The sequence below is a fragment of the Condylura cristata genome, unplaced genomic scaffold, assembly GCF_000260355.1.
Source record: "Condylura cristata isolate star-nosed mole 26May11 unplaced genomic scaffold, ConCri1.0 scaffold00029, whole genome shotgun sequence".
Lineage (NCBI taxonomy): Eukaryota > Metazoa > Chordata > Mammalia > Eulipotyphla > Talpidae > Condylura > Condylura cristata.
The window spans coordinates 18,426,515-18,447,127 of NW_004567130.1; the positions used below are offsets into that span (position 1 = coordinate 18,426,515).

A 20,613-nucleotide genomic window follows, 5' to 3' on the forward strand; every position below is an offset into this window, starting at 1 on the left:
ACTAAAGGGAGAACAATGTCTGTCTTGTACCAGAATATAAAACAGACACTCCTGGCCGTATAAAGGCTAAAGGGAATTCTGCGAGTCTAAGGAGAAATATGCCTATAGCCCTGTTAACCTGAAGTGGACTGCAAGAAAGAAATACAACTGGGATTTTATTAAATCTTTCTTCAAAATTTTCTATTGCATGTAGTAAACACAGAGAGAACACCGGACCAAATATTCAGCTGATCTGGCCAGAAGTCGTCATTTCAGTTTTGGAATTCAAACGGACTAGAGTGTTACTGTAGCGTTCTGTCAAGGGAATGCTGGATCTAAATCTGGGGTCAGGTATGTAGTTTATTAACGGAATTAGTGGCTCAAGACATAGCCAGTATATGTGACTTTCCTTCCAAAGACCAAAATTATCACCAATTTTAACAATGCTCTGAGTACTTTTTCAAAAAGTTAAAACTGATATTTGAAAATATCAAAACTGTTAAAGAAATGGTAGCGGTAACAGCTTCCATTTCTCCATGTGTATATTCCTGGCCATGTCTTCACAGAGCTTAACACATAATTCAAACATCTTTCTGATTATTTGATCAATGCTTTTTCTCCTCTAGCAGACAGTAAATTACTTAAGGATAAATGACCCATTTGGATTACCCTTGCACACCGCACACAGAGCACAGCCTTGGCGTATGTGAGGAGAAGGCTAACACACAAACTCCAGTTCCTCTCAGTACAACACGAGTACTATGCACATACGGTATCTGGACACACAGTGCAACTGACTCTCCTTGATGTAACACACACTGAGCTCCCTGTTCATACTGCGTTATCCTTCATCCTCCACCGTCTTAGCGCTCTTCCAAATTAAAATTCTCCTGGCAAGACCAAAACTAACGTTTTGGATATTTCTCTGGGTTAAAGAAGTAAGACACATGTCTTCATTTAACAAATGAAAACCAAGTCTTCAAGTACCCAAATTCATTTACTTATTGTAACTTTACACATGTTTAACTAAGAGAAATGAAATCACTTAAGTACATAAACCCCCAAAACAATTTTAACTCATCAGTATAGAGCCAAATTCACTGCACTTGCTCCCAAATTGTATACCATGTCCAATATTTAAACCTTTGCAAATTAGCAGAAGAAATACTTATTGAAAGATTTTTTTCCAAACAACACTTTTGGGAAAGGTAAGTCAAGATGACAGAACCATGGGTTACTCCCCCAAACAGCTTTAAATCTTCTAGGGAAAATAAGCACAACACAATACCATAAATAAAGAAAAGCAAAAGGACCCAAAAATAAAAAGCTGCAACTTGGTCAGAGAGGTCCCTAGACACCGTGGTGGCAGCAGCCCCTCTCCTGGGCTGAGGAGCCACCACTCAGCAGCCATCAGACACTGAGCCCCACTACCGAAGCACCAAGAGGCGCCTGAGGCAGAGACACAGGGAAACTGCAGGCTGAGCTGCGGGCTGCATTGGCAGAATCACACCCCGAGCCTGCCCCAAATTCTGACCGGAAACAGGGATTCAGTCATTTAAGGAAAGGGAAAATACCTTAAAAAAACCATTAAAAAAGTCCTGCCGCTGAATAAATGATATTAAAACTTCCTCAAGAAACACAAAACAGGAAGTAGGAAAATCAGCTGCACCTATGCACTAGTATTTACAAACAACTAAATAGTGGTGACACTGTAACAACACACCCATTTAAAAAAATTGATACAAGATACTCATTTACAAAACTTTGTGAATCCTCTATTCTTTAGTAATCTACTGACAACTTTCAATGTTAGAGCGTGACTTTGGTGCTATAAAGTGCTGGTTTTAAGAACACCCTGATCACCAGTTTCATCATCTGAAAATTAAGGATATTAATTGTATCTCTCATAATGTTGCAAATGATAATATATGTAAAGCACTTAGCAAAGTCCCTGGCAAAGACAAGCACTTACTTATTCATCCAACTAACATTTATTCAGTTCCTATTCTGTGCCAGGCACTGTTTAGGAGCTAGGAGCAAAGTGGTGAAGACACAAAATTTCTGTCCTTGTGAGACATTCGTGAGGAAGGCAGTCAATAAAGAGGTAATTAAGCACATATTCTAATGTCAGGGAATAAGTGCTATAAAGAAAACTAAATCAACCTGAAAGGATTTAAGAGAAACAGAAGCGAGTATTTTAGACAAGACGGTCAGGCAAAAAAGCCGGGGACGCTACCGTGTCCGCTAGCAGGAGGGAGCAGGAGTCATGGCAAGCCTGGAGTGGCTAAGTGTCCGCTAACGAGGAGGAGGGTCACGTGGATTATAAACCAGATGTTTCCCCCTACAATTATTTAAAATCAGAGGAATCTACATCAAAATTGTCCAAAGAAAACAGTTATCAAGCTCATTATTTTCTTTCTGGGCAAATGCTAAAACAAGTTAAGACCTGAAACACAGAAATGGAAACACGCTTCACAGATGACGTTATAATGGTAGTGCATATTGATGACATTTCCTTGTTTACTGTTTAAGCTGACAAAACAAAAATCTGTCCGTGTCCCCCCCCACCCCAGTATCAAACCACAGGATGCCGCCAGCGCCAGCTGCTTACCTCACTCTCAGCGAAGTGCCTCTCCCCCTTCAGGCACAGAGAGGACCGCCGCAGCGTCTTCTCGTCCCCATCATCAAACACTGAGAAAAGGCAAACACGGGAACTACTGAAAAGGCTTTTCAAAAATTAACAAGATGATGCAAGTCATCACTGAATTTCCTGACTGCAGACAGAGGCACTGTTTAGGGTGATGCTTGAGATTCAATTTGCAGTTCATATTTTCTGAACGTTAACTTCAAATACAGGGGCATCTTTATCAAAGCAAAAAATAATATACCTGAAAAGGAAGTATCTTCCCTGAAAAACACCACATAAAAAATGATGTAAAAATATAAAAAAATACTAAAAAGAAAAAAGTTGTCATTCAGTGAGAAACCATTTCAGTGAAGACTAACCCTTCTCCAAATGAGATATACTCAGAGTCAGTGAAGAGCCAAAGTGAAAATACAGACTCACCCTATGTTTCTTTTCATTATTTCAGGCAACCTCATTATTTCTCAACCTCGGAGCGGCTGGCACAGCTCTGTCAACGGCTGATGTGTGCACCCCAGGACAGCAGCTGTCAGCAGTGACACCCAATCACGTCTACAGACATTGCCAAGTATTCCCAGGGAGGCAAATTTGTCCCCAGTTGAAAATTACTTATTAAAAGTGCTAAAATGTTCCAGCAAATTTACTGTTAAGTTTATATATACAGAATATATGCATATTTTATATTTTAAGCATATTCTATAATCCTCAGAAATTGTGAAGCATATCCCCATTTTAAATAAAGTTACAAGACCTAGATTTCAGAAATTACAGTTTTTGTGTAACTACTAAAATTGGAGTCTTATGTATTATGTGTGACTGAGTATGTAACTTTTAGTACCTTCTTAAAATGTTGTAACTGAACTATTTAATCAAAACGCTAAACAGATGAGTCTGATTACTACATCTAATTAACTTTTATACTTAGTACACAGAATAGCTTGTTAAACAGATTTGTTTGTAATCTAGTCTCAAAATCAAAATTTTGAGACTTTTTCACACCCCAAAAAATAGAAACAAAATTCATCTATATTCTCTCAAAATTCCATCCAATGTTGATATCACCAAAGATGTTCTGTGAGGTCTTTACTACACCTTGAAGTTATTAAAGAACCTAAATTATCATTTAATAAATAATACTAGCATAAATGACTATCAATTTGAAAAGTAATTTGACATATTTCAGAAACATAAAAAATTAACAGTAGGTAAAATGAAGTTACTTGTAAAACAGAAACAAAACTTTGAAAAGTAGCTCGATGACACTGTGGCAGAAAGGCCTTCATGAACAAGAGTCAAGACCGGAACCGCAAGGAAAAAGGGACCAGAGAAAAACCAGAGACACGAGATGAGTACGAGCAACCAGAGGAAGAGGCTGACCACTGAAGTAACGAAGGGCTGACGTTCAAAATACAGAAAGAACTCGGATCCTAAAAATAGCAGGAGAAGGTAAGAAGCCACGGAAGAGGACTGGGAAAACACTGTGAACAGGCAGTTGGAGGGAAAGAATCACATTCCTCTCGTTAAGCACGCGGAAAGACGTGCATCTCACTAGTAAGAGATCACAGAAGGGGAACATGAAACCAAACCAAGACACTAGTTTGTGTCCAGATTAGCTAAATTACAAAAGACAGTCAAATTTGACAAGGGTTTTAAATAAAGTTACAAGACCTAGATTTCAGAAATTACAGTTTTTGTGTAACTACTAAAATTGGAGTCTTACGTATTATGTGAGACTGAGTATGTAACTCATCTCATTCATGAGCATATAGACATTCTTCTAGGAAAGTAGTTTTCAATTCCTACTGATGTTCAAAAGCCATTTCCCTTCACTTACATCTTATTTCTCACTGTACACAAGAGAAAAAAATGAAATAAAGGATATGTACATTCACTGCAGCGTCACTGTAACAGCAAGAACTGACATCGTCAGTAAGAGAAAAAAATTACTGGTACATCACAGATTATGAAATATAGTACTAGCTAGGAACTTCTCACTCCGATGAAGAACATGAATATTTAACTGAAATACACACTTCAAATTGGTGAAAATGGAAAAGAAATTTCTCTAAGATACATGTTGAAGCGAAAAAGGCTAGAAATTCAATTGTATAACATATACAATTAACCACAAATTGTATGTTATAAACACAAAATAAAATTTTAAAAGATAAAAACCAGTAACACTAATAATTACTATGGTATTAAGAGTTCAAGGAAATTTTGCTTTATTTGTATTATTTTTGGAAACACATTTAAAGAAAGATTTATTTCCTTACCTACAGTGTACCAACTGGCATCGGTTAATTTATTGATAACAGCTTCCTGATATGCACCATCAAGATTCTTCACTTCTACAATAGCTCCAACCTAAAGTATTAGAAAAAGATTTAGAAAGTCTTTAAGATGAATGAACAAACCCAAAACTGGCTTTTAAAAAGTGAGTGCAGGTGCTAAGGAATAAACTACTGCTTTGATTTGTATTAAGATGCCAGCAATTTTATCCACCAGTTTTTGTACCGTAAGCGAAATGTCAACACAGTGAAAAGGGAAAATAGTATCTAGAAGGGCCGTGGGGACCACCTGGGTTCTCAGATCAGACCAAGGACCACATCTGTGAAAGCGATGGTCCTGGCATGTGTGATCTTCCCTTTTCAAGTTGCTAGGGAAGGGTAGGTAATTAAGAAAAGGTTTTGAGGCTTACATAAAAGTTAGAAAGTACCATTAATAACAATCATTTAAAATATTTTCCACGTGGGGGGTTCCCAGGTGGCACAAAGGGGCAAGTCTCAGCACTGTGGAGCTGTCCGCAGTCACTGCCCCATCAGTCCATCCCTGTCCAGGGAGTGACCCCCAGGGCGTGGCAGGACCCCCCCCCCGACCCCCGCTGCTCCCCTTAGCAGTATACTTCATCAGTTGGCCTGCCCTGCTCCCCACTCTCTCTCTCTGGTGAATCCTCTCACCCCCCTGCACTTCTAGCCTGTACCCCAGTTCTGTGTGCATAAATAAATAAATCTTTAAAAAAATTAAAGAAAAACCAAACAAGCAAAATTAATAAACAATGCCACTATCAAGGAGGCTGGAGTTACAGAAGGACAAAAAGACGGCTTACGTTTACAAATAATGGCCTTTCCTACCCTCCTCACACTGAACAGTTCCTGCGCTGGGCACTAGTCGGCCTGCGCCATGTGAAGGGAAGTCAGGCAGGACAAACCAACGGTGCTATGCTAAGGAGACAAACACCAAGCGTGAAGCTGGGGCCACCTCAGCTCCGAGGGCACAGTGCTTCCGTCACAGGGCTTGAGGCTACCAGAAGTTTGGTTCTACCATGACTGGCTATGAAACCGTGGCCAGATTACTTCATCTCCCTCCTTTCTGTAAAGAGTTGTTAGGGGGTTACAGAGCACGAGTAACAGACTTATCAGCACACTCCTAGCACAAGTGCTACATAAATGGTGGCCAGCTCTTTTCTCAAACAGACGACTTGGTTCTGCTCCAGCAAGTGGTGAACATATAGATGTAACAAACAGAAATGAGGGAACGGCAATTTATACAAGGTCTCCCTGGTGGTATAGAGGTCAGTCTCAGTGCTGTCAAGCTACCACCAGCCACTGAGGCATGATTCCATCCCCGGCCATTTTTTCACAGAAAGAGAGGAGATAAAGTAATCTGTCCGGGATCATATAGCCAGTCAGGGTAGAACCAAGCTCTGACCCCAAGGTGCAGGAGACCCCTCCTGCTTCCCTGCTGTTCCCTGAGGAGTGGGTTTCAGTCAGTCTGCCTGTTCTGCTCCCCATTCTATGTCTGGGGAGTCCTTTTACACTCTCCCCTGTACCTCTGGCCTACACCCCAGCACGTGTATGCATCAAATAATAAAACAGAACTCAGTGTTATCTATCTGTTTCTCTAAAACCTCAGTTTTAGTCCTCTGTAGTTCAGACCATGTTGTAGGTCCCCAGCCCATGGGATCCAACAAAAGGTTTAAAGTCAATCACAAGCAAACACGTGGCCACTATAGCTGTTTGACTCTCTCTCTGAAAAGTAGCTTCACAAGAAGGATTTTTTCTTTATAAACACTTCCATGCATCTGTTACTTTTGTTGACATTCATAGCCAGACCAATGTCCACGTCACACACTCAAAGGGCTGAAGCGCACACCAGTGCAGGCCATGGGTCCCGTCGTGTAGTCACTGACGGCACCAGCAGCATCGAGTGTGCTGACTGATCAGGAAAACCAAGTGCAAGTAAATTCCCTGGGAGCAGGCATGAGCATGTTTATCATAGTTATGCCTGATAAACCTTTAAAATTTTTCACTTGTCAGGAGCTGCTTCAAAGAATTAAGAAGTATGAGAAATTTTCCACTTCTCACATCATGAAACTTAACCCTGGCCCCTACCATCGCCACCACCTCAGTAACTGAGAGGATGGCAGAAACAACTAGCAAAATATAAAGCAGTCACATCTTCCTTGACGTTAATTTTGTCTGAATCCAGCTTATCATTATACCAGGTTTTATTGAATAAAATTATTCGTTTTGTTAGTCTACTGAGAGAGAAGCACAAATTTATGAACTCATAAACTGCCAACGAATTTTAATAATGGCTGAATGTAATTAGTATTATTGTTTCTCATCAAAACACCAAACAGCAAGACAGATTAATACTGAATAAGTTAATAAATGAGTTACCTTTAGCGGGCCCTTTATGTGGTCGTCCTGAACTTCCACTGTTGAAGAATCATGTCTAAATGTTACCTAGAGATTATAAATTTAATTAGCCACCACCTACAGCAAAAAAAAAAAAAATCAAGCAACACAAACTCATGGATGCATGGATTTCTTTTATCACGTGTAATGTAAACTAGCAGGTACCCAGTTCTCACAAGATTCCAGCTCCGATGTATATCTGCTGAAAAATCATAAACTGCTTCATATTTTACACTTCATACTTTATTCACCACTATTAATCATTAGTTGTCTGTCTGTATGACTATGAAGGAGACCGGAGTGAAGTGCCCCATGCACCGAGACTGCCCGGCCAGCGGCCAGCCTTCATGAGCAGCCCGCACTGGGCTCAGGCATCAAACGAGATCTTTACACCCACCTTACTGTTCCACTTGTTGATGAGAAAACTAGGGAAGAAGTGTAAGTAGCTGCTCCAACATCACAGAACCAGTATGTGACAGAGATGACATTTAACCTCAAGAGTATCTTATTATATCCTATTAGTTTATAAAACTAGAGAATAGGAAGCCAGATATAAAAAGTGTAAGTTCATACAAAGAGTTCAAATCTAACTAGTAAGTTTGTAGAAAAGAGGTAGCCTCCATTACTCAATAGAGAAAGTTGTTTTCTCTATATATAGTAAGAGTTCTCAGAGTGAACCACATCTCAGGTATTTGTGTTCATCATTTTAGATAAACAGCCCGCAAGCCAGATGCAGCAGGGATAAAAGCAGATGTCCCCTACAAAAGCACATTGAAACTTAAGCATCTGCATCATTCGCTTAAGCTATGCGGTGTACTAAGGCCCAGGTGTGAACCCAGAGCTGCAGCAGCTAACAGAGTTCACAGCTCAGCAAGTGAAAACTGAGCGGGGAAGAAGCAGGTCAACACGGTACCAGTAATGGTACGCTGTGCTATCAACAGAGGCAGCGGTTTTCTTCATTCTCTTACTAGCAAGAAGTGACAAGAATGCTACATTTCATTTTGCTGGTTCATTCAAAATACAGGAACAGCCAGCAGGGACTGAAGCCACGGCTGAAATCCTCCTGTGCTCTCAAAGCCAGCAAATGGCTCCTGAGCTGACACTGATGCTGTCCACAGGGAAGTCCATTCCCAACTGCACAAAGTGCGGGTCTGCACCCGGCCTCTGCCACAAGGGAGGGTGATTCATGCGTGGGCCAGATATGCCCAGCAACTGCCTTGTCTTGAGAGCGCGAGACTAAAAAAGAGCTTTCCCTTCCTCTCTAAGAAAACAGGACAAAATAAAAAACAAACAAAAAATTCAGTGAGTCCCAGTGTACAAATGAGAACAGGAAATGTCACTCTATGAGCACTGCACAGGTTACTAGAAAGCAAACCACAAGGAGCTCATAGGTGCCTCCAAGTGAAACAGAAAATGGAGCGCGAGCAAGCCCAGCATGGCAGCGCTCACAGTGCAGGCCTCACCACAGGGCCCGGGTCCACCAGGAGCTCTGTCAGCACACTCACGCACGAGATGACAGCCTGGTGCTTGTAGCGTGGACAAAACTCCATACAAGACTCCGGGGACCTCCAGTGGAAGTACAATACCTCTCTCTCTAGGCGGCTTAGCCGGTGACAATCAAAGCAGGGTTTTCTAGGCATCTGCTAATCTGGGCCCTAACTCCTCTGAGACAGAGGGCGGCCCACTTCATCCGCACACCCCATTCTTCCTTTATGCCTGACAAAAAAGTGCTCTGCACATGCCTGCTGTCCAGTAACTAACTGGCAGTGGACTAAAGATCTATCTTCAAACAAAGTTACCATATCAACACTAATAGTTTATCAAAATGTACATAATGATGTTTCTTTCTCTGCACTGCCTGAAACAAAAGGTAAGCACATTAGAAAGGTTTTCAAATATGCTCAACATGATTTATAATCAGGGACAAACAAATCAAGCCCTTGGTGAGAGATGAGCTAGCCACTGTGAGAATGGCCTGCACAAGAAGAGGCCACGGCAGATGCTGCAGGAGGTGGAGAAAAGGGACCGGCCACTGTGGAAAACCGTCAAGTCCTCAAAATACTGGCATCAGGACACCCTGTGGCCCAGCGAGTCCACGCCTAAAAATCGACCCAGAGGACCCACAATACTAATTTGCTAGGGAACCTGCACTCCTGCTTGCTGCTGTGACGCTACTCACAGTATCTAAGACGAGACAACCGCAGCGCCCTGAATAAATGACAAGATCCAGATGAGGCGATCCGATCGCACCATGGGCCACTACTCAGCAAGCTAAAAAACAAACTCACGTCACTTACAACAACATGGGTGGAGTGAGAAGGGGAGCGAGCTCAGTGAAAGAAGCCAGAGAAAGATGAAAACTATCAGATGGTTTCACTTATAGGAAGAACACAGGGCAGCCAAACAAGGTGTCAAAGACAGAGACAGACAAAAGTTGCAGGGAAACTACAGGTCTCAGGCACACACGGGGGCAAGAGGCAAGGGGCTGTCTAATGGGGCGGAGGTGCACAATGAACTATGGGCCAATGCACAGGTGATGTGGTGTGGGGGCTTTACGTGACTACGGCTGAGGGGAGAAAACAAATACTGTACAACAATGAACACTGGTGTAAGAAAATAAAAGTTTAACGAAAAAATAATAATTAAAAAAATAAAGACTTCTCAAGAAAGGCCGAGAACATGGGGTGCACACGGGACCTACCACACTTTACCACGATCACAGTTGCGCCTCAGCGGCATGAGTGACAGGAGAGAGGCAGCGAGCCCGAACACGATGCCTTGGCTAGCCCTCGCTGCTCCAGCCTGCGGTGAGGCCGTAGCCCACTAACCTTCCCCATCTCTGCTGTGACAGTAAATTAAGGACTCAATCTCCATGATTTCTCTTAGCTCCTTTCCAGCTCTACAAGACTAACAACACAAACGATCCGAAGTCTCGTGAAATGACTCAAAATACCAACTGTGATCCTCTAATTTCATTCCAACTAGAATACAGATCAATGCTTTGTTTTCAGTTCTTTTTGCAACCATTATTTCAAGAATCAAAACATTTTTCAGGGGAAAAAAAACCCCTAACTGTACTACCAAATATCATGCATAAAATCCACATATACTATACCTTGACTTTGACAAGTCGTTTTGCTGTCTTGATCTTGGCTTCACAAAAGGCTCCTCGGTATTTAGCACTCACATCTGTCCCCACTGTCAAATAGGGAGGCTCATCAAGGGCCTAAAAAAATGCAAAAAAATCCAATTAGATTTAAATTCTGATTGTGTCCAATCATCAGACCTCAGAGTAGCAGATCTAATCATGTTATAACTATACAAGTTGGAATAATTGAATGTATCTATTTATTTAAAAAAATCTAAAAATTGTTTAGATTAAAATTGTACCTTAAAATTTTAGTAAAATATATATCGTAAAACTGTTCAAATGTACATCATATAAAATATAAATGCATCTATTTTCTTTATATTAAATATATGTGGTCCGTGATAAAGTAGCTTAATCACCCTTTCATCCACATATTTACTTATTATTATATTACCACTTAGAGGGTCCATTTGCTAAAAAACAGATCCTTTTCTTTTTTAAAAGATTTATTTATTCATGCATATAAGAACTATGGTACAGGCCAGGGTATGGGATGTGGAGTGAGGATTCCCCAGAGACAGAGTAGGAAGGAGAAGGCAGGCAGGCAGGCAGACTGAAATACACTGCTGAGGGGAGCAGTAGGGAGACTGGAGAGGTCTAACGGGGAGTGGGGTCACTCCCTGGCCAGGGATGGAACTCCTGCTGCAGTGCCTGCAGAGAGCCTCATAGTGCTGAGAAGTAACCCCTTGCGCCACCAGGGGGCCCTAAAAGGCAGATCCTTAAAGCTCAAAGTTAGAGAAAATTTCTTTTACTACTTAGGCTGTATCTTGACAAATTCAGAAGAGCTTTGTTATATCCCTATTTAGACAATTCTAAGTAGAATAGCAGAAAAGGTGAGGGATATTATAGGTATCAAACTACCGGTAAAAATGATAAAAAAAAAAGAAGAAGAAGAATCTAGGGGCAAAAAATAGTGAAAATGTCCTAGATGCTCTGAAATGGGTTCAGTGTTTCTTTACTTTTCTGTGTTAAGTAATATTTTTCTCTTTATAACTTAGATTTTAATAGTCTTAAACTAGCTGCACTGAGTTTTCACAATCAGGTAAATTTCTGCAGAGGACTTATGTTACTATGGAATTCTCCTTATATTAACCATAGGTAAAGAATGATTATATACACAGCTTTCCCCAAAGTGTTTTATAAAAAATACTAGTACCTTTAGCCCTCCCTGGTGGTGCAGTGGGTTAAAGCACAGCACTAACAAGCTAAAGCCACTCCAGTAAGAGTTCGATCCCCGCCCCGCAGGTGACCCACAGGCAGACCTCTCTTGACCCGCCCACTGCTCCCCTAGCAGTATACTTAGTCAATCTGCCTGCCCTGCTCCCCACTCTGTCTCTGGTGAATCCTCTCACTGCCCCTGCACCTCTGGCCTGTACCCCAGTTCTGTATGAATAAATAAATCTTAAAAAAAAAAAGAAAAGAATTGTAAAGGGAAAAGAGCCTCATAAAAAGCTGCTAAAATAAACACCGTGGTAAAGCAGTGATTTGCTAAAGAGTACTATGTTAAAAAGGAAAACAATGATCTATGTTCTGATCTGCTTTTCTCTCTTTTTTTTTTTGAGTATCAGCTAAGTTATTTTTGTTATTTTTCTGCCCCTAAATTATCATCATCAGATGAATACAGTAATTTAATTCTGTATATATGTGTGTAGCAAGCCTATATAAAAACATTGGGGTTTCAAGGATGGTCAGAATGGGGCCCTTGAGGCTATAATTATCCAAACCGAAACTATACTGACCAAAATAAGAATGAGGATCTGTAAAACAAATGAAATTCATAGCACACAGAGATTTGTGTATGCAGCTCCAACAGAGAGGAAGTTCTCACTCTATCATTACCGTAAGGTAGTAAAACAGACACAGCACAGAAACTTAGGCCCGCCCCCGGTTCTATGCACACACTAACCAGGCCAGTCTTCAGAGGGCCCCGGGCCGAGTCACTGCGCAGGGGAACAGGCAGGCTGCAGATGGCTGCAGTGGCCTCTGAAGGTCTGCTGGTGGTCTGACTCAGTGCAGGCCAGTCACCACACCAAATGCAAACTCCACTCACACTCTCCTTTTCTTTTTAAAAGGTGAGACAAAACCTCACCCTAGATGATTGCTTGTCTTAAGCACAAACTGAAAGTCAAATCAATTTCTAGCTCACATAAATACTGTTAGTATATGGAACAGAGCTGTGATTTCTACCTGGCCTTACAAAAAAGTCACAACTCTAAACATATGGTAATATGTATGTCTTTAAAATATGGAAAGAATCAAACATGGGTCTGTTCTATTATACATAATGGGAAAGCTAAGTAATAAATATAGGGAGGGCTAGTAAACAGCAGTAACCTAGGGAAAAGGAGCAGCAAGGGAGATTAGCATATGAAAATGTTTCTAAGTAACTCTTTTTATTGACTTCGGAACAGGTCCCTTTCTGTTTACATTTGGTATGTGTTCTTCCTCTTTAAAATGTACACAAAGGAACATTTCAAATGTATACAAAAGGAGACAGAAATTGCCAATATACTATCCTCCATAATTATAAATATGAATCAATTCTTTCTCATCGATGATCTGACTAAACCGCGATTATTTTCAAAGTACCCCAGATAATGTATTCCTTCATAAGAAATATGAGAATTATTACCTGTAACAGAGATCTTTAAAAATTTTCTTAATACTTTTCTGTATTTACCAAAGTAGTTGGAATAGTAAATTAAGTATAATACAGTAATAAAAAGCACAGGCTCTTGAACTTGATGCTTGAATTCAAATTCAATACCACTTAGTAGCTAGGTGGCCTCTGGTTAAAAGCTCAGTGACAATTTCACAGGGATGAGAACTGAAATGCTATACGTAAAGTTCTCAGGACAGACTCCAGCACATATTTTTAAATAAAAACTACTATTACTTAGGAATCCAAGAGAACTTGTAAATTAAAAAAAAATTCAAGTTGAATACAAGAGTTCACATAAATAATGTGTACATATATATAAATTTATGTATGTGTAATATATTATAAGCATTTAAATATGATCCTCCATATCCAATCCTACTGAACTGCAGTGATGACAGGCTGCGGGGGAAGGGAGGGCCTCGCAGCCCCTCGCAGGGCACTGCATGCCCTTTCTGAGTACTGCACTCTGTCCAAGGTGGGGATGCACAGAGCACCGGCACCGGTTTACTAAAATTCCTTCGACCAACACCAGCCCTGCTAAGTTAGGTATGTATAACAACAACAACAAAAATCTTAATTAACCAATGTATTGACCATCTCAGAAGCTGAAATAAAATGTTTTCTGTGTGGAACCTTCACGCCAAAAAGGAAATTAAACTACTAAATTACCATCTTTTTGTTTAGCAAACACAACAGTTTTCTAGTCGTCAAGGCAACAGTTACCTCACAGTTATCCAGCACTGCTTAAACAATTATTTTTCTAGTCCATCTACCAAAAGCCCTAACTGGCACCTACAAGCTATTGAATTCCATGGGAACACTAAAGAGCATAAGCGATTTTTAAATTAGCTATTGGTGGATAATAATACTTCAGGAAGCCAAAATGCCAGGGAAGCATATTAAGTGCCCAAATAAATCAACAGTAATCTCTAACATGCCCTGAGCTGGAGAACACCAAATACATAAAATAAGTTTTAGAAAGGCAAAATAGCTGAATCAATTCTCCAAATGACTGACTGATGCTGACAAGGCCTAGGAAATATTCAGTTATTCATGATCTGTTTTTAGAAAGCAAAACATGCTAGATGACATTATATTGGAGGGGGAGGGGAGAGGTCTCAGAGTTAAGCATTGAAACCTGTTACTATAGCAATGCTAATTCTGCCACAAGAATCCAAAAACAAAGAGTATTAAATGGGGGCCTCCCTGGTGGCACAGGGGTTAAGGTCTCAGGGCTTTAGGCGCTTATCAAGCTACTACCAGCCACTGCAGCAAAAGTTCAATCTCAGCTAGGGAGGGACCCACAGGGCTCGGGAGACCCTTCCTGTTCCCCTGCCGCTCTCAGCAGCAGCGTCCTTCAGTGGATCTGTCTGTTCTGCTCCCCACTCTGTCTCTGGTAAATCCTCTCCCTCATACTACACCTCTGGCCTATAACCCCAGTTCTTGTGTGCATAAATAAAAGTAAATCTTTTTTTTTTTTTTTTTTTTAAAGATTTATTTATTTATTTGTGCATACAGAAGTGGGGTACAGGCCAGAGGCTCAGGGGCGGTGAGAGGCTTCACCAGAGACAGAGTGGGGAGCAGAACAGGCAGATCTACGAAGTACACTGCTGAGGGGAGCAGCGGGCGGGTCAGGAGAGGTCTGGCTCGCCATGTGGTCTCCTCCGGGGCAGGCGGCAGGCGGGAATCGAACTCATGCGGAAGTGGCTTCAGATTCTCAGTACTGTGCTTTAACCCGCTGCGCCACCAGGGAGGGCCAAAAGTAAATCTTTTTTAAAAAAGTATTAAATGTATGCTAAAACTCATAGTAAGTAAATGAATACTATACACAGTGTGGCAATAGATCTACTGAGAAATTTTTCATATATGAAAATCTAACGGAGGCATTAAAACAGTAATGGAGACAAAGCAAACGAATGAATGAAAAAAGCAGAATCATGTCACTTGCAATGCCCCGTCCTAGGACATATCAACAAACGAGCACCCTGCAATAACCCAGGAAACTGCAATGAGCTCAGAGCTGATGGGCCACACCCTCCCTTCTGTGGGGGGCGCTCTGAGGGTCAGGGGCCTGTGGGTAAAGGGCTGGGGCAGGAGTGCAGACAGACGCGGAACGCCAGGCAGCAGTTGAGACCAGGGAGCTACTAAGGCACAGGCCAGACCATTCCGGGGCAGACACGGTGGACAGAGCAGGGGCAGAGAGAGCAGAGCACAGTGAGGCGGGCTCACCGCACCAACCCAGTAAGTAATGAACTGATGAACAAGACACTGAGGTCACGGGGTCACGTGTCTCTCTGCAAAGACATGCAACAGAGAAAAGCTAAGTCCAGGGGTCTAGACTGGAGTTGGAAATACAAATTCAGGGGCGCAGACATATGTACACAGAAAACACTCAGTCACAGCAGCATGGACACAGATGTGCGCACGCGTGTCCATACAGTTTTCCCTGACCATCAACCCAGAAGACCTAAGACCAACTCACAGTCCAAAACAAAAACCATACTAAATGGCCTGTTGTTATGACTTCTAAATCCCACCTTATAGTAAAAGGATCCAGAAATTCCTGAGAAATGGCTTTCAAAACTGGCAAGAAAGTACAAGAAGAATCTGAACTGCCTTGTGCCAGAGAAGCAAGGCCATGTTCAGTGAGTCATGGGACATCTCAAAAGGACACAGAAGTTGCCCTGAAGGGGGCTCATACGAGCCAAGTGGGGAGAACTTTGGCATCCAAATAAATACCAGTTGTTCCGTATTTTCAGGGATATATGTGTTTGTTAAAACGAACTAACCAAAGGTACTTATACCTCAGGTAGAAAATAGCAGCAAAACAACCCATTCAGTAAAACGGCCATCCACATGGACACAGTGACATAATGAAGGATGCATCAGTGAAGGAAAAGGGAAAATTCTCTTTCAGAGCACAATGCTAATATCACGTGACTGCCAACACATGCTGAACTGAGGAGGGGTGACCTGAAGACCGGATGTTGACACAACCCTGACCACCCAACTCAGTGGTAGAGACTGGTGTGCTGCACTGCAGATGACACAGCATTTGCTCTGTGGTCTCGCTGGCCAGGAATAACTCTGATAGTGAGAAAAATGAGAGACCCAGACTGCACTCATACCAGACGGGGTAAAAGGTTTGTTATCTTTATGACTCTAAAAGATATGAACTCTAGGGGAAAGCTGGGAAGCAGACTTTCAGCAATCTGAAAAAACATGATAATCAAATACAAGCTATATTCCTGCACAGAGACAGACCAAAGGGAAAGAGACATTCTCAGCAGTTGGTAATGTCTGAGGAGGGCACGCCGCTGAGGTGGTGATCATACCAATGCCGGCGCTGTTTCAGAAGGCCGAAGGCAGGACTGATAAAGAATAGCATGCTTTTGCTGGAAATTAACACACTGGATGTCAGGACATCACGTCTGTGATTTGTTTTCAAAAAGCTTGAACATCACGATAATGGATAAATAGATACACACACAAACTATATGAATTCTTTATACTATAAATGTGAAACTGAAAATGTCTTAAGTAGTATATATTTAGTGGGTATCTGATTGTCTTTTTCTATTAACTATGTTGTTATTCCTCTTTTTATTTTTTAAGGTGGATCATAAAAGTTTCTACATGTAAAAAGAAAAAAAGAACGAAAATTAGTCATTCTCCCCAAACAAAACATCTTCTTTGGATGCTACCTCTATCTACTAACATTCTTTGTAAAGGCTGACTTACTTTAGAGGATGAAGCCACAGTTACTTAAAAGTAAACCTTAGATCCACATCTATTAGCCAGAGAAATATCTGTGTATACAAACATAAACTAGTAGAAGGATAGCTGCATATTCCTGGCAATTTAAGTAACATGTCAAAAAGATTTCTAACTAGAATTTTCATCATCAGCAAAAAGGTAAGAGAGAAATACACTAGGAAGGACACTTATTAAGTGCCTATTCTATTTAAGACATTATTCTAAGTGCCAGAAAAGCAAAGGCACTTTCTCATGTAACACAGTTCACAGACTTACTTTTCCTTCAGGAAAGGTTACTCTTGTTACTTGGTAGTGAGGCAGAAACCTTACTTACATACAAATCAACCTGCTCCAAAGGAACACCCTTCTCAGAACATACTGTGTTTTTATTTATAACATTTAAACTTCAACAATCGAGAAAGTGTAAGAACCTAGTGGTGCAGTCGGTCCAAAGATCTAAATCACAAAGAGCAACCAACCTGGTATTGCATGATTCATGGCTCTCCCGGCATATTAGTGCATTTAGTGGCATGAATTAGAAGTCAAGTAACATTTTAAATCATCACAAATTACATCACCCAGTATACATCTAGTGAACATTTCTGTTTTTCGATTAACAGCAAATAAGTAAATAAACCTTAAAATTCCCGTCCAAATTCCTGTCATGTTTTAAAGAGTCATAAAAAGCGAACACTGATTTTTGACTGCTTGAAAAATCTGCCCAGCACTTGCTATTACCGACCCAAAAAAAAAAAAACACAAAACAAAACAAAACAAAAAAAACTGACCTACAATGTATGTAAAACAATCTTAAGTCATGAACTTCATTTTGATTTCAGAGCACTAATACATGGACCCCTTTGGGAACCATTGCTACAATATTCACTCTATAAAATATACTGGCTCTAATTGTCCAAATGAACAAAAACATTCTGTAAAGATGAATAGTTCACACTGTTACTTTTGCTATTTTTATAGATTTTCTCGTACCTGAGCAACTTGTGGTGGAAACAGGGTCTTTGCCTGCCCTGTTCTAAAACAGGACCATACACAGGAGGAATCCAGAAAACACTGTATGGTGATTTCCCATAAGACAAACATTTTTGCACTTCAAAATCACTTTACTCTGAAAGATATCTTGTATTGAAAGATCAGAGCAGTTATGGAATCAAAGTTCCTGGGTTCAAATTCCTAGTCTGTATCTTACTAGCTATGTGACCTCTGCTGCACATTTGATTTCTCTGAGCCTAGTTTTATAATAAATATATGTATTTAGCTATAATGCAAGTAAAATATGCCATGTTCAACCTGCTACACATCAAATTATCTTATGCGCTGGTTGATAAATCTACAATGCTACTTATAATTTATCAGATGACCAATTTTTATAATGACAAAGTCTACTTAGCTTTCTAAAGAATAAAATGCTCGTGAGACAAGCATCAATTACTAGATTATTTCTCTTCACAAAGACAAGTTCTGGAAATACGATTTGCCAATAGGAAGCTGATTAGGCCGGGAGTCATTCACCATGGAGCTCGTGTTGGGCTCCAATAGGTTCTCTCTCCTAGACACCTAGAATCAAGATACTAATCAACTTGGTAAAACAAAATGGTAAAGCAAACATTTTTGGTAGGTCTAAGGAGAAGCAGAAAAAAACTGCAAAGAGAAACAGAAATAAAGGAAAAGAAAAGATGTACAAAGAAAAAACGGACATAAGACTGTTCTCAGAGTGAGAAAACATACTTCTCTAGCTAGTTCTTCTGGTTTCCCATCCCAAGTTAACTCTCAAACATGACTGGACTCTACATTTGCCTTTATTATACAGGTAAGGTTCCATAAGCTTATTAACTTAGTAAAAATACATTTACACTAAAAAAAAAAAAATACACCTTCTATCTTCAACACTCTTCTACTTTTCCCCTCATACACTACAAAACTTAGGAATCTCTTAGCAAATCAGAACAAAAAATATAGTAATAACCAGGAATAAGGCATAATAATAAATAGTGGTTAGCTGAATGAATAAACTGATAATCAAAATTTTCACTGCTTACCATGTTCCCAGCTAGGTGCCCTGAACATATCTAAAAAAACCAAACATTTTTCTTGCCTTCAAAAATTCATGACAATGAATTCTGGGAAGAATGAGCAAAAGAAAAAAAATCAATGTTTAAAGCTTAAAGACAATTTTTAAAAAGGTAACTCTTTAAGGCCTGTGACACTGAGATTAATAACACACTTAATACTGTATATACCAAATAACATGATTTGGATGGGGTGGGGCAAGAGAAGGGGGTTTAGTAGGAGGGAGGTAGCCAATTATTTCCAGAGGCCCAGAGAAGTAACTTCAGAATGGCTGCAGATAAACACACTTAGGTGGGTGCTCTTCCTTTCTCCACATACACCGAAATGTAACTGCTAAATCCCAGGGTCTTCTGGGTCACCAGAAATTACCACTGGGTCAAAGTCAAAACTCACCAGCTCCTCCCAAGTTTTAAGAAGTATTTTCTTTGTCCCACTTCACAATTAATTAGTGAAGACAGAAAGGTCATGTATATTAGGTGCACATAAAGCGACTCCAAAGTACTAGATCTTGTCTTAATAGGCCCTGGCAAATGAACAAACTCAATTTCTATTAATCATCAAACTTGGACTTTCAAAAATTGCAGCAATCAAACTAGTTTCTACATTATTTATCACTTATGGATCCTCTGTGGATCAGAACATTTTCAGAATTTGTTCTCAAACTTGCCTTCCACCTATTGGGGTGACTACACTCCCCTTGCCACTTAGCTAAACTCTGACCTCTTGGCATTCTCCAAGCCCACTGAAAAGTTTTTGAAAAACATTTCATGAACTGGGGCCCTCCCTGGTGGCGCAGCGGGTTAAAGCACAGCACTGAGAAGCTAAAGCCACTGCAGCATAAGTTTGACCCACAGGGCGCGGCAGACATCTCCTGACCTGCCCCTCAGCAGTGGACTTGGTCAATCTGCCTGTTCTGCTCCCCACTCTGTCTCTGGTGAATCCTCTCACTGCCCCAGCACCTCTGGCCTGTATCCCAGTTCTGCATGGATGAATAAATAAATAAACACAAAAACCATCATTTCATGAACTTCTATGATGATCCCTAGCTGGTAAGAAAAGCCAATGCAAGCCCTTAAATCCCAGTATTTTCATTGCTAAATCCACTTTCTCCTAGAAAACGGTTACAGAGTATCTACTAATCTATGGTAAAAATTTCAGGTGAAGTAAGTTTCAAATGAGGATTCACTAAGCACATAAAAACATGGATTCATTTATCAATTTATCTTGACAGTAGGTTTTGAAAAAAGCCAGTTCCGGGGCCTCTCTGGTGGCGCAATAAGTTAAGCACGATGAAGCTACTGGAGCCACTGCAGCATGAGTTAGATCCTGGCCAAGGCGATAATCCACGGGGTGCAGCAGACTCCTCCTGTCTCCCTACTGCACCTCAGCAGTGTGCTTCCAGATCCACCTGTTCTGCTCCCCATTCCACCTTTCCTTTCACCCCCAACACACATCTGGACTGTGCCCCAGTTTTTCTACATTAAATAAATTAAAAAACAGTGATCCCCCAGATTATTTTTTAGTGAAAAATTTCCATTCATTTTTTAATTATTTATTTATTTATTTATTATTATTTTTTAAAGATTTATTTATTTGTACATACAGAACTGGGGTACAGGCCAGAGGCTCA

The 20,613-nt window shown here is 40.6% G+C and overlaps 1 protein-coding gene across 1 annotated transcript in view; it reads right to left on the minus strand.

Moving 5' to 3' along the window:
* The window catches only part of ARID4B (AT rich interactive domain 4B (RBP1-like)), a 96,505-nt gene that overhangs the window by 58,587 nt on the left and 17,305 nt on the right, over positions 1–20,613 (minus strand). Inside the window, exons 2-5 of the mRNA XM_004690729.2 lie at positions 10,442–10,552; positions 7,309–7,374; positions 4,900–4,990; positions 2,591–2,670 (exon numbers count right to left, since the gene is read on the minus strand). Coding sequence (XP_004690786.1) covers positions 2,591–2,670; positions 4,900–4,990; positions 7,309–7,374; positions 10,442–10,552 — 348 coding nt within the window. The remainder of the gene's footprint in view (positions 1–2,590; positions 2,671–4,899; positions 4,991–7,308; positions 7,375–10,441; positions 10,553–20,613) is intronic.